Raw genomic sequence first — 15,239 nt, forward strand, 5'->3', positions numbered from 1 at the left:
GAATTTTCTTACCAAACACAGGGTGATGCCTGAGCATTTCATGTTCATGTGGCGCCTGGGTCAACAGTGGGTTAGGTATCGCACCTGGTGGGTACGGAAATCGAGCCAAATGTGGTCCAGCTGCGAGAGGATCCACTAATGGATGGACACCTCCTGAACCTGGTTTTAAGGCAAAAAGAAAATCTCTTTGAAACTGCGGAGTGGAAGAACCTCAAACACAGCAAAAGGAACTAAACTGTTTTTTATCTCTTAAGTCAGTGCAACAGGTCACAGAGTTGAGCAATGAAGTTTTAAATGTAGTCTATAACAAATATCATCCCCTTCCCCAGCCACTTTCTTAGGCTGAACCAGGTTGTTTGCAGTCTTGACATCCTGTTTGATTCTATCCATCACCAAGACTGCTGACTTACACCTCTACCTGGAAAGGTGGTGGAAGCCGATTCCATAAATAATTTTATAATGGAGTTGGACGGGTACTTGAGGATGAGGAACTTAGAGTTACGGACAGGAAGCGGGGGGTGTGGGACAAAGCACGACTGCTCTTTGAAAGGGCCAGCACAGGCACGGTGGGCCGAATGGCCTCCTTCTGTGCTGTAAATTTCTATGATATCATTGCTGGCTTCTGCCACTACCTCAGGACTCCCCTGCTAAAACCCTTATACATGCGTTTTGTACCCTTTAGACTTGTAACAATCTCCATGCTGGCCTCTCATCCTCCACCATTCATAAACTGCAAGTATCTCAAGTCCCACTTCCTCAGGACACCATTCTTGCTCATCAACATCTGCTCCCTGAACCCCAACGCATTAAATTCAATATCCTTGGGGCAGAAATTGGTCCTTGTTGCACCAAGGTTCTGCGCCCGGAGTACGCCTGAACAACCCTGACCTGAAATTGGGCTGGGTCATTTTTCAGGCATTGGATCCCTTAACTATATAAATGAGGGACCTAACGCCCATTTAAGGCACTTTCACAGAGACTGGTCAGAGATGAGCAGGGCAGGTGTCGAACCTGCCCCAGCCAGTATTCTTGAGCGGCTGCCGAGACCATGCTATCACGGCCAACTAAAGGCAAGTTCTTTTTAAATAAAATTCTGAACACCTTTCTTTGGAGCCAAGAGGAGCAGGAGCGCTCCTCCCCGCTCCACAGCACTCATGACGGCTGTTGCCGGCCGCGATCGGCCCACCTCCCGCTGTCCGCAACCCTCCACCCACCCCCAGCACTTATCCAAGGCCACTGCCGGTGAGGCAGGTAGCCTGAGATTTGTTGCTGCAAAAGATCGAGCTGTCTGATTTAAAACACTATTAAATGAGCAGCCTGTAGTTGCCTTTTATCATCCTCTTGCAGTCTGCTGTAATTTCCCAGATGGTTCAAATAAAAAGGTGATTTCTGCAACCACCTCCGCACCAGATCCTGACAACCCACCTCAGGAGCAAGGTGGCACTTGGTTGAGAGTGCACAAGCACCAGCGCAACTATATATTAAAACACAAGATACAAAAATTCTAAGTACGTTGCTAATTTAGTTGAGCTGACAGAATGAACTACAAGGTGTGCAGGGTTAAAGGAAAAGAAGATGGAGAGGCAGGAAGTGATAGATGTTAAAAGAGGAGGGACTTCTGTGGATTGTTTTTGAAAGCATGCAATGCAACATATAACGGAGGGAGCTAGAAATAAGAGAATGAAACAGATCTATGTTGGCTGATGATATGCAGTAATATGGATTTCCTGAAAGTCTTTAACTGCTATTTAAATGTTTCCCTGCAATTTTTCCTTTCTTCTCGGACTCATGTTCAGGTACCTTCCCCAAGAAGCCAATCTTGCAGTTTTGAGGTTATGATTAGAGAGAGCACAGTACCACTAATTTGCCTGGGGTTACCCATGTGTAGTGTTCATACAGTTACTAATTATTTTTACAGGTCAAGTTCGAAGCATTCTTTATCATATTTAGCTGCAAGCAGCAGTTTCTCCCCGCCCACCCCCGCCGAGAGGAGCGGGTCTGTTAATATGGGGGCCGTGGTAGCGAAATTGCAATTGTCTCACTGAGGTTAGTTTGATTATTGAGTTCTGTTAGGGAGCCCCATTGAGATTTTCTGTGCACAAACTGGCTGCCGTGTTTCCTACATTACAACAGTGACTACACTTCAAAAGCATGGGCTGTAAAATGCTTTGAGACGTTGTAATGTCATGAAAGGTGCTATATAAATGCAAGTTCGTTTTTTCTAGAGGTGCAAAGGTTGGAGTCTGATAACATCATTCAGACCCTAAATGCTATTTTTACTTCATGTCACGCATTCGGATTAGAGTGCTGGCCTCGCCAGGAACATCAGGGCCTAGAAATTCACTTTGGGCCCGCCAGCTGGCGTGCGCCCAAAAGTTAGCGCTGAGCGCGGAGCCAGTTGCGCCCGTCAGATATTCAGTTTTTGCGCCCCAAGTCGGAACCGGGCGCTATTCCAGGGTGTGCCCGCCCCCGCTTGGGGCGCTGAAACTGAATTTCAGTGCTCTAGGCGCCGCTGCGCCACCCGCTGCGGAGCAGCAGGCTGCGGTACTGCAGGCCTCCTCCTTCTCTTAAGGGGGAGGTGCCTGCAACGGGGAGATCGCCGCTGGATAGTGCCGGCAAATGAGCCCGGCACCGCGGAGAAGTGCTGGGTTCGTGGAAAGCAGCCGTCAATGCCGCGGGGGTGGGGGGGGGGGGGGGTGGAGGAGGCCGGGGAAAGAGGTGTGGGCAGGCGGCCGCCGAAAAAGCGGCCGGCCGCACCTCCACCTTAAAGCGCCCCACTAAGGCTACAGGACGGCCCCATTTTCTGATCGCTGTTTGCGGCCGCTGCGGAAGAGGCGGCCGCAACTAAATATGGTGGTTGGGCTGGTAGCGGGGCACTGCGCACACTGATGACGCCATCGGTGGCGGCGCAGCGCTACTGGCTAACGGCGCCATTACCGCAGCGCTGAATATCGGCGAAAGCTCAGCAAGTGGCGCAAAAGCCCTCTTTGGGCAAAAACTGGGCGCAAAGCCTACTGAATTTCTAGCCCCAGGTGTCTAGGAGCAGCAGACACAGAAAGCAAGTGATTTAATTTTTGTAAGGTTTCCTTGTGGGCTGGAAGGAGTAGGAGTGCTCCTTCGGGCCCCACAAGGAAACTTTAGGCCTCTCCTTCCCCGGGCTTTCCTCCCTCCTCTGACCGCTATTACGTCTGCCACCCCCCCACCCCAGGAGGTGAGAGTGCTACCACTGAGCCAAGGCGGACACTAATTATTTGGTCATTATCACATTGCTGTTTGTGGGAGCTTGCTGTGCGCAAATTGGCTGCCACATTTCCCACGTTACAACAGTGACTACGCTTCAAAAGTATTTCATTGGCTGTAAAGCATGTTGGGATGACCTGAGGTCAGGAAAGGTTCTATATAAATACAAGTTCTTTTGTTGTTTAAATGAACTCTAGTAGAGCTATTAATGAGTTGCTCATCAAAAAAGTGTTGCAAATAAAGTTGTTGGAATGGCCCAATATATGGCTAAAAAATGATTGCATTAACACCACAAAATAAACCTTTTCTATCTGGCATTACAGTATATGCTTTCAAATTGGAGTCTATTCTGGGCTAAAGAGCCAAGAGTGTATCCGCTACAAAAATTTAAAAGACTTTTAATTAACAGTCTGTTCCTTTAGGAACCAAACCAGCCGTGGAAGATCTTAAGAGGAATTGCATGGGATGTAAATGTTAGAGTGGACCTGGAATATGAAGAAGAGCTGAAAGTCTATAGTTTCAATTTTAACAAATCCATAAATCAAGTCTGCGTTAGTAGAATCAATATTGCCTTATTGATCCAGGGACACCAATGATTTTTTTTGATCCAAAGTTATGGAAATAATATCCATGATGTATTATTGAAGGTCTAATTCTAAAAGAACGAAATTCATACTTTCCAGGTCAACCTGGACTGCAGCTGAATATTACACTCCAGGTGAGAAATGGTCACCATTGCGGCAAGTGTCAGTATGCTGATCTCATTCAGCATTTATCGGTGAATGAAAACGAATGATGGCTGTTGACTTATTCTGCGTGCTCCAACATGGTGGAATATACAATGCTACAAGGTTTAATAGAATGAATGGTACTGTCGTTATGAAAAGAAGATGCTGATACAGCAAAGCCTCAAGAATGGAAGATATTCAGGGCAGTGAAAACTGCTTTTCAAGTCAGCCACCCATTTGAGGGATGGGGTTGGAAGTCATTACCAAGATTACTTTCAGGTTAAATTATATCAATATTACTCTTGTTTTATCTCTGGAAACCACGAGTTATGCAAACAAGATCCTGTGGCTAGCAAATAAAAGAAATGAAACTGCAAAAGATTTAATATTGAACCATGACCTGAAACTTCATGTAAAGGTTTACTAAAATCTGACACTAAGCACAGGGGGTGGAGATGGCTGATGATGACGACAAAGGCACCATCATATCAGTACTTTAGTCAAATTGCTGCTTCAGCCAGCAGACTCTCACAAAACTGTGGTTTCAAAACCACATTGACATTTTCTAGGTATCCCCGACTGCAGAAGTATCAAACAATTCAAGCACCTATCTGGAATCATGAGTTGGGGAAACCATGACCCTTCAAACTTCAATGTCCTCCTGTGTTAGGCAAACTTCTTCCTGCCTTTGAAAGTCCAAACTTTTTTTTAGATTTGGACTCCAGATTGAATTCCAAAGACTGACGAATGGAGATGTACTGGGCAATGTTATTGTGTTTGAGAAAAAGTGATCCGCAATGGATCTGTAAAACTTGAGTCACGTACCAGAGCACTTGTAATTTGAAAAAAGTACAACAGAATGGTCTAATGAGCAGACAGATAACCATGAAGCAGAGTTACTGAAAGAGGAATATTGATTTAAAAAATGAGAAACAGATGATCTCGTGAAGCAATCACCCTATTTATAAATAGCGTTAGAGGCACTTTACAGCACACTGCTGTAGTTCTAGTCCTTGTACGATGGTGCTATTGCCCATGGCTCCATGAATGTATCCATGGTGGTGCAGTAGGTTAGCAAACTGTCCTTTCACCTGAGCCCTGTCTACTCACCATGCCCTTCTAAATAAGTAGCTATTATATGGTCTTCCACCAAAGCTATGTACATGGATCTCCAGTTTCCTCTCAAATCATTCTATCTGTGCTATAAATGATAGCTCATCCTCTATTTCTATTAACTCAACTCAAGGAATCACCAAGGGTCTGTTTTTTCTCCCACTCTGTTGCTATTTCATATCAATGACCTCCTCCACTCATCATCCAAGCCTATCCACCCTTTTTCTCATGATTCCACGCACATTCATTAACTTACTTCAATCGCATGTCCGCACACTACCTACAATCTTCTCTCAGTGCAATAGATGAATCACTACATCTTGATCGCAACGACTGCCAATTGATGGGACTATGAAATTCTGCTTTTTTTCAATTTTTCTACAAAGGCTCTTCAGGTCTTCTGCAAATCTAACCAACATCTAACACTTTTTATATTTGATGGCTGCACCCATACTCTTTCATCATCTGCTAAAATCTTAGCTTCTCCATCTCCTCTGACTTCAAATGGAACCCACCCCCCCCACCCCACATCTAAATACATTATTAAAGCGGTTTGCAAAAATCTCAGCTTCTGTTTTTGCATTAACTTTGTACAAAGGACCTGACTATTCCTCCCATATTTAGGAAGGCTCTAGCACTTCCCTCACACTCCTTGATAGGATACAAGAAAAAAGCTTGTGCGAAAAGCAATCCCTTTTTTCAACCTCTCTCTTCTTCTCCCATTTCAAACGTTCCTGTCTCTCCTTATTGTACTGATAAGGTTATGGTCAGTGCTCCTTTAAGCTTCCCTGGCTCGATTCTTTCAATTTGGAAATACTACACGCTCTTCCTACAGCCTCACCATGTCATTGCACAGTCTCCTACCACAGGTGCAGAGATAGGGAGAGCAACTGGTTCCCCAATGTTAGTACAGGTAGATTATCCTTTATCCGAAAACCTTGGGACCAGCCGTGTTTCGGTTTTAGGAAAATTTCGGATTTCGGAAGGTGCGCGAAAACACTTCGGTTTTCAGAGGTAATTCGGTTTTCGGGAGTGCGGATAAAGGATACACTATCCCTTATCCGAAAGGGTGGGGGTCGGCGGGGGTCGTGGTCGTGCGCATTTCGGTTTTCAGAAGTCATGCTTTGCTCCACTTTCGGCTTTCAGAGGTTTTCTGGTTTCGGATGTGCGGATAAAGGCTGGTACACTTACGCTGAGCGATTTCGGTTTTCAGAAGTGCGGAAAAATGCTACACTATCCCTTATCCGGCTAGGCCTGTAAGTCGTGCGCCACTCTGGTCATGTCGTGCGCACGACTTACGCTGACCGAAAAAACCTTCGGTTTTTAGAGGGTTTCGGTTTTCGGAAGTCCGGATAAAGGGTAGTCTACCTGTAGTAGAATAGAAAGAACTTGTATTTACATAGCACCTTTCACAAACTCAAGACGTTGCAAAATACTTCAGAGCACTTAAAGCAATTTTTTTGGAATTGTAGTGACTTTTGTAATGTCGGAGCCCAAACTGAGGCAATTACCTTGGTCTTACTTGAGGAGGGGACAGTCTTGCTGGCCGTTTGCCTGCTTGCATTTGCATTGCAGTTAAATCAGCTGATTCAAGGAGCTCCCCGTCAGTCACCTGGATCCCTGGCGGGTGGGAAATTTGAATCAGCTGATTTAATTGCAATGCAGTGAAAACGCTAACAAGTGCCAGGCCATTCTGCAGTTGAAATTTATTCAGCTTTCTTCTATTTCTGGTGCTAATATATTCACCAAAAAAATTAAACCCATGGTTGGCAAGAAGTTTTCTTCTCAGGAAATAAATCTGTCATAATTACAAGTTTCCTAGTGTCGGCTGAAGGTAAAGAAATGGTATCTTAATCGCAAATAAAATGCTTCATTCTTGTGCTCTTTTTCATAAGATTCATAGACACTTACAGCATAGGGAGCAGCCATTTGGCCCGTCGTGCCTGTGCTGGCTCTTTGAAAGAGCAGTTGTGCTTTGTCCCACACCCCCGCTTTTTGTCCATAACCCTGTAAGCTGCTCATCCTCAAGTACCGTCCAACTCCCTTTTAAAATTATTTATGGAATCAGCTTCCACCACCTTTTCAGGTAGAACATGTAAGTTTCATCAAGTTATTTTTTTAAAAAGGGAGATAGTCATTTGATTGAATTTATTTTCTTGCTGCCCTGTTTAATTATAGCTAACTAGCTGGAGTGCCCGGCGGTGCCGAGGGTTTTTTGAGGGCATGTTGTTATGAAAAAAGTAGAAATAATTTTTATATATATATATATGAGTTTGTCTGTCCGTCTGTCTGTGTGGGAAGGAGAGAGAGAGAGAGGGAAAGAGAGAGAGAGAGAGACTGGGGGGGAGAGGGGCCCGGGGATCGAGAGAGAGACTGGGGGGAGAAGAGAGACGGGGGGAGAGCGTGACTGGGGGGGGGGGGGGGGGGGGAAGGAGAGAGAGAGAGAGAGAGAGAGACTGGGGGGAAGAGAGAGAGAGACGGGGGGGGGGAGAGAGAGAGAGAGAGACTGGGGGGGGAGAGAGAGAGAGAGACTGCGGGTGAAGAAGGGCGGCCGCCATTTTGTGAGGTCAGCGGGAAGTTCCCTCACCCTCTCTCTCTCCCTCCCCTTCTCTCTCCTGCCCCCTCTCTCTCTCTCCCTCTCTCTCCCCGCCCCTCTCTCTCCCTGCCCCTCTCTCTCTCCCTCCCTCCCTCCCCTCTCTCTCTCCCTCCGACTCACCACGGTACCAGAACGGAGCATATCCGACACCGGGAGTCCAGGTGCCCATCGTTCCGAAGCGAGCCTGGGATTCCTCATGGTTAACACGGCGGGCCTTTGGACCTGGTTGGCCGGGCGGCAGTGGAATGCCTTTCGCTCCGGACTCCCGTGTCCGATATCGGTCGGGGACGGCTCGTGTGAAAGCCCCGGTTTTCCCGGTCCCGCACTCACGGCAAGAGAGAGAGGGGGAAGGAGAGAGAGAGAGAGAGAGAGAGAGAGAGAGGGAAGGAGAGAGAGAGAGGGAAGGAGAGAGAGAGGGAAGAGGAGAGAGAGAGAGGGGGGGGGAAGGAGAGAGAGAGAGAGAATTTTTTTAAGCTTCAGGCCCGGCCGGTCTGTAATGGCCGCCACTCACCTCAGTAACGGCAGGTTGAAGGATTAGGCCCCGCCCACAAACACCATGAAACGCCCCCTGCGACACACCGATTGGTCAACCATCAGGTCACTGAACTGTAGGATTGGTCAACCATCACGTCACTCGACGCTAATGAGCGGTAGGATTGGTCAACTGCTAATGAGCGGATTTTTTCCCGTTTTCTGAACGTTTTTTGTCTACTGTCCGAACAATTTTTGTCTGACCAAAAAGTAAAGACGCCTAGTAGACTCCCCTAATCATAAGCTTTCTTTTGATATAACATATGTGTAGGTACGCTCTATAACTTTTGAGTGATGCCCAGACAGACAGACAGACAGGCAGAACTATCCTTTTATATATAGAGATATAAGATATGCAGCATTTATAGATAGTGAGGAACCACAGCATTTCTGGAAGGTTTTCCAGATTTCCCCCCCCCCCCCCAAATCATAGATAAAGGAAGATCAAAATTAAAATTAAGCAAATTGTTTATCTAACTTCACAGTTGCTCATTTGAAAGTTTGCACTGGTGCACACAGAGGTACAGATGTAAATATCTTACTTGTAGTTTTAAACAACAAAAGTACCCACTTATGTAGAAGCAACTGTGCAGGTTGTAGAGTGGAAAGGGGAGCCCTGATGGACCAGAAAATTAAAACAGACCAAGAGCAAAGACATACCAAAGGGAGTAAAGGTGATTAGGTTACAGTAAAACTTATAAAGATATTATGGAGCAATGCCATCCAAACACAAATTACATGGAGTTACTCACAATAGGGACGGAATCAGAATATAAACAGAATGAAGTGAGGCACTGGTGACAGTATTGCAGATACATGATCACCGCCTGATAAATGGATTAAAAAAAATATAATTGATAGAGTTATAAACAGACATGGATAAACAGACTGACATAGATAAGTAATATATCTACAAATCAGTCATTTAACTAAATTAAGGAAGACAGAATTGGGGTACAGAAAAAGCTTGATGAATCTATTGGTATTGGAATGAAAGAGATTCCTGGTTCATCAGAATTACGGTAAAGACGATCGATTAGCCCGATTGTGGAAGGCTACCAAAACCATTCAGCGATTTTCAATGTAGCAGGCAAGTAGAGCTAAACCCAGGCAGACAGATGATAATTAAGAATAATGAGGAATCCGGTGTTACAGATCAGATTCCAGTTGAATTGGTTTGGATAAAGATTCAAGGTAACAGAGAAGAGATAAATCCATGTCCCTCCAATCAGTTTCTCCAGGACCGAGTGAGATACAATAATCGCAGAAATATTACCTTTGCCTTGCTCAGTTTGGATTTTCTGGCAACCAGTGGCCTGTCTTGTCCACGTTTATAGCTAACTCAGAAGATTCAAATTTCAGCATTGAATCCATTATGCAAGTTCAGATTTCACCATATTAGCCTATGCGGTTCAGCACTGTTCACTGATCAAGGAGACGGTGAAAAAACATTCAAATTTTCTAATGGTGCACTGAGACACTTACCTCAGTGTTGAGTGTACCTTCTTGAGATTTCCTCCCACGCTGCACAACTGTGAGGCCTTAGCTAAACAATTCCTGCAAGTGGGAGTCGAGAATGTGCACGCTCAACACAAAGGCAAGTGCCTACTGCTGCAGTTATACAATTTTATTAACCATCCCAATTTTATTAACAAAACACTTTTTTTTTTAAAAACTACCAAATTATGCAGCTGAGGATTTTTTTTAAAATCGGTATTTAAGCATTAGAATCCAATGCTGAATTGTGGCTGACACAAGTTGCCATGGAAACAAAATACTGTCTATTTGAGTTTGTGAAGCTAGGCAGCTCATTATTTTGATTACTGAGAGTATTTTCTGAAATCAGGAAATGTATTCATTGGTGGTATCTTTGAATGCGAACATTTACTGTTCTATACATTAGCACTTTACTCCTCTGCATTCTCTGAAAAATATAATCGTAAACTACAGTCATTTCAGAATGTGCAGATTTTTTCCCGAATGTTACACCTTGTCTATTGTGCTTATAATGTTCCATAACCACTGTCCTTCATCTGTGCAGCGCCCTTATTACTGTGCATTTACAGTTAAGAGAAACAGAGGAGAAAGTGAACAGGTTCAGATTGTAAAAAATACCAAATGCAAATGAGCTCCTCTACTTTGTTTTTGAACTTGAATATGAGTAATGCTAATTCAGGACTACTTACACAATCTTAATTCATCCCAACCACCCATCAGTCTATAAAACATACAAGTGAACTATCATTCAACAGTGCATCATCACACAATTGGTGACGGAATGCTTTTAAAGCTTAGCCCAATGACTTGTATATTACATCTGACATCACAATGGCAATGCTGCTTTATCACTCATTTCACTGGTGGAGAGGGCCATGTTTATAACGCCTTGCATTTGCATGGCTTATGTTTTGAGCTTTTAATATTAGTGAAATAAAAAGCCGTGACGCAAAGTATATTGTATAGTACACCCTTGCTTTCAGAATACTGGGGTAGAGTTTCTGCTCCTTTAGGGCAGTAATATCAGTGCAATCAGCCGAACCAGCGCAAAAGATCAGGGAATTTAAAACCTGTGTGAGTTACGCTGAAAACCACTTATATTCAAGTTTCTGCGATCTATTACGCTGGTTCAAGATTCCTGGGACTAGGGACAGGGTCACTGGCAAGGCTTGGAAGCTAAGCAGAGCCAGGCCTGGTTAGTACCTGGAGGGGTGACCATCAGGGAAGACCAGGTGAGAAGGTCACGGAAGGAGCCCCGAGGAGGGGCGGTTGGTGAGAAGGTCACGGAAGGAGCCCCGGGAGGGGCGGCTGGTGAGCAGGCCCGGGCGTTGGGCTGAAGATTGTCGGACAGGAGGAACGGTGGAAATGGAATGGCGGCGCGCACAGACACAGCGGCTTTGCTTCTCCCAGGACGGTGCTATTTACGTTTAATGTTAATGTTATTTGTACTGGACTCATGGGAGCTTGCAAGATCACATTTCGTTGTTCATGTACTTGAGCAATGACAATAAAGTTGAATTATTATTATTATTATTATTTTGCCCGGATTAGGCCCCACCTACAAAACTGGCCACGCCCCCCACCCCACCCCCACCCCACCCCCAAGGTCGACATTGTGAGATTCTGACGATTGTGCTGGTTCGGGAAGGCTCTTCAAATTGTGCCAATTTTCTTAGGCGCACAGGCACTAGTAGGCATGTTTTTGAAGCTTTTTCATATCAAAAAATGCTTAATTTACTAAGAAATCACCAGAGTACACTAATGAAAGTAGTAAATGGTTCAGTATAGTTTTTAAAAAAAAATTCTCAGTGAATTTAAATCAGGTTACTCGGTGGAGGACTGGACACTCCTACTAAAATGCTTATTTTTGGTGATAAACCCATTTTCAGCTGTATTAATAAAAGTGGAGCAGGTTACCAATCTTAAATACATCAATGAATATATTTTAATGGAAAAAAAAAACGATTACATTCTATTGTGCTGCTGCTGGTTCCTGGAAGACTTTTATGTTGATTATGCAAATGATGTAAACTTGAACGGTAACCTAACCAGTGCAATTTCGAGTACATTTTAGGCGCAATTTCCCGATTGCGCCCAAAGTGGAATCTCTACCCCCCCACCCCACCCCCGTATTTAAGATTCATACCATCATAAAGCAAGTGCATTACATGTAGACTTCATTAGTGAGGGAGCCATAAAATTGATGGACTGAAGTTGTGGTATCAGAAGCATTCCAGTTGTACTCATTCACCAACATCACTGTAACACAGTCACAATGCTTCAAACATATTTTAGCACACAGATAAACACAAGGGCAAGATGACATATGGCTAACAACCATTTTGGCTGTTAAATCAGAATCCAGTCAACTCACCTTGATGTAATGGATCTTGCTGATGTAGGTGTAAGTGTGAATGTATGTGTGAATGCTGGTGGTGATGTGGCGTCACATTGAACATCTGTAGTCTTGTAAGTGGGTCATTTGCAAGCGATGCCATGCGTTCAGCATGTATTCTTTCTGCTGCCAGTCTATCAGCGTAAGACATTTCAGGCCGCAGCTGGGGGCCTGCAAGTGCAAGTCTTTCCCTTTCTAGTGGATTCAATCCATGGTGGAAAGGAGGGAATGGATGAGCTCCTGCTGCTGGTTGGATTGTTAATGCACCATGCCTAGCAAATGGATCCATAGGATTAGCAGCTGGGTGCAGACCGTCCAGTTCAGGTGGCTTAACCTCAAAGCCTGGCTTCATCCTCTCACGGAACTCCCTTTCACGAATCTCTCGCTCCCGAATCTCTCTCTCACGCAGTTCTCGTTCTCTCATTGCGGGGTCAGCGCTGTAGAGGCTCGGCATATGGTAAGCCAAGATTGGATCAGAGGCATTTAATGGAACAAAGAATGGATGGTTACGGTTGGTTGGAGACATGACATGTGGTCTTGCATATTCACTGAGAGTCCGTAGTGCTGGGGTGTCTGGGCCAATGTATGGAGGCACAGCTGCAATGGTAGTCGGTGGTGGCTCAAACGAAGGCCTTAAATGAGTTGGCCCAACAAGTTGAGATTCTGCCATGCGTCCCTCATGGGAGGAACTAGATGCTTTCTGCTGAAGGAAAGGGAACAAGTTATAATGCATAGAAAAAGAAAACTGCAAATACTGGTAATCTGAAATAAAAACAAAAAAAATACTGGACGTACACAGCAGGTCAGTCAGCATAACCTAACCTGACAGTTTTTAGGAAATTTAACTTACTAACTTCCTTTCTGTGCTTGTACAGTTCTGGCCACAACATTACAGGAAGGATGTGATTGCACTAGAGAGGGTACAGAGGAGATTTACCAGGATGTTGCCAAGACTGGGGAATTTTAGCTATGAGGAAAGATTGGATAGGCTGGGGTTGTTTGGAACAGAGGCTGAGGGGAGATTTAATTGAGGTGTATAAAATTATGAGGGGCCCGGATAGAGTGGAATGGAAGGACCTATGTCCCTTACTAGGTAGGTCAATAACCAGGGGACACAGATTTAAAGTAATTGGTAGAAAGATTAGAGGGGAGTTGAGGAGAACTTTTTTCACCCAGAGGGTGGTGGGGGTCTGGAACTCACTGCCTGAAAGGGTGGTAGAGGCAGAGACCCTCATCACATTTAAAAAGTACTTGGATATACACCTGAAGTGCTCTAATCTACAAGGCTATGGACCAAGAGCTGGAAAGTGGGATTAGGCTGGAAAGCTCTTTTTCGGCCGACACAGACACAGTGGGCTGAATGACCTCCTTCTGTTCCGTAAACTTCCATGATTCTATGGTGTATCTGCTGATTTTTCCTCTTTCCCCTTTTACGTGTCAGCTGTGGCTTATTGGGCAGCACACTCGCCTCGGAGTCAGAAGGTTGTGGGTTCACAGTCCCACTCCAGGGACTTGAGCACAAACATCTAGGCTGACACTCCAGTGCAGTAATGAGGGAGTGCTGCACTGTAGGGGGTGCTGTCTTTCGGATGAGATGTTAAACTGAGGCCCCGTCTGCTCTCTCAGGTGGACGTAAAAGATCCCATGGCACTATTTCGAAGAGGAGCAGGAGCGTTTCCCCCCCCCCCCCCCCCGGTGTCCTGGCCAATTATTTATCCCTCAATCAACATAACAAAAACAGATTATCTGGTCATTATCACATTGTTGTTTGTGGGAGCTTGCTGTGTGCAAATTGGCTGCTGCGTTTCCCACATTACAACAGTGACTACACTCCAAAAAAGTACTTCATTGGCTGTAAAGAGCTTTGAGACATTCGGTGGTCGTGAAAGGTGCTATATAAATGTAAGCCTTTCTTTTTTCTTTCTTATTTTTTTTTTCCTTGCCTGCTTAGTTTTCACTTCTGATTAACAGCACACCAGAAACACCATAACCTGTCCTTTCTCATTACAGATGCTGACTGGCCTGTTGTGTATTTCCAGCATTCTCTGTATTTATTTGTAATAATCCATTTTTGTAGATATCACATACAATGCTCATCAGTCGAAATAACACAAAGACAAACTATGATCTAATCAGACATGTAACAAGTGTACTTATTGAAAATGGTTCACAGTATTGAAAAAAATGATTAACAAAACAACTTGTAATTATATAGCGCCTTTAACATAGTAAAACATCCCAAAGCGTTTCACAGGAGTATTATAAGACAAAAACATTTGACACCGAGCCACGTAAGGAGAAATTAGGGCAGGTGACCAAAAGCTTGGTCAAAGAGGTAGGTTTTAAGGAATGTCTTAAAGGAGGAAAAAGAGGTAGAGAGGTGGAGAGGTTTAGGCAGGGAATTCCAGAGCTTAGGGCCTAGGCAACAGACGGCAAGGTCACCAATTATAATCAGGGATGCGCAAGGACGCAGAATTAGAGGAGCGCAGATATCTCGGCCGGGGGGGGGGGGGAGGGACTGAAGGAGATTACAGAGATAGGGAGGGGCGAGGCCATGGAGGGATTTGAAAACCAGGATGAGAATTTTGAAATCAAGGCGTTGCTTAACCGGGAGCCAATGTAGGTCAACGAGCACAGGTGATGGGTGAACGGGACTTGTTGCGAGTTAGGACACGGACAGCCGAGTTTTGGATGACCTCAAGTTTACGTAGGGTAGAATGTGGGAGGCCAGCCAGGAGTGCGTTGGAATAGTCAAGTCTAGAGGTAACAAAGGCATGGATGAGGGTTTCAGCAACGGATGAGCTGAGGCAAGGACAGAGACAGGCAATGTTACGGAGGTGGAAATAGGCGGTCTTGGTTATGCCGCAGATATGTGGTCGGAAGCTCATTTTGGGGTCAAATATGACACCAAGGTTGCGAACGGTCTAGACAGATGTTAGGGAGAGGGATGGAGTCAGTGCCACATACAGAGATTTAACATACATGGTTTTACAACACTGACCACTTCTGCTTATGTTAATTGCCAACATTTGACTTATTTTTAATAATATTCTTCAATATTTCTATCATTGGCTCAAAGCTTCATGCATCTGAACTCTAACGGTGCATATCAACAGAACTTCTGCCATCCAGTTTAGAG

The 15,239-nt window shown here is 44.8% G+C and overlaps 1 protein-coding gene across 9 annotated transcripts in view; it reads right to left on the reverse strand.

The window, feature by feature from the left end:
- The window catches only part of rerea (arginine-glutamic acid dipeptide (RE) repeats a), a 527,918-nt gene that overhangs the window by 6,638 nt on the left and 506,041 nt on the right, over positions 1-15,239 (reverse strand). For all 9 annotated transcript variants that reach the window (XR_015073572.1, XM_085967345.1, XM_085967342.1 and 6 more), the window contains 2 exons: positions 12,080-12,800; positions 13-159 (listed from right to left, as the gene is read on the reverse strand). Coding sequence is in view for 8 of the 9 variants with exons in the window: in XM_085967345.1 (XP_085823471.1) it covers positions 13-159; positions 12,080-12,800 (868 nt within the window). In the remaining variant the exon portion in view is untranslated. The remainder of the gene's footprint in view (positions 1-12; positions 160-12,079; positions 12,801-15,239) is intronic.

This window comes from Somniosus microcephalus, chromosome 25, assembly GCF_052327205.1.
Source record: "Somniosus microcephalus isolate GS21.2 chromosome 25, FLI_Smic_1.0, whole genome shotgun sequence".
In the NCBI taxonomy this organism is placed as follows: Eukaryota; Metazoa; Chordata; class Chondrichthyes; order Squaliformes; family Somniosidae; genus Somniosus; species Somniosus microcephalus.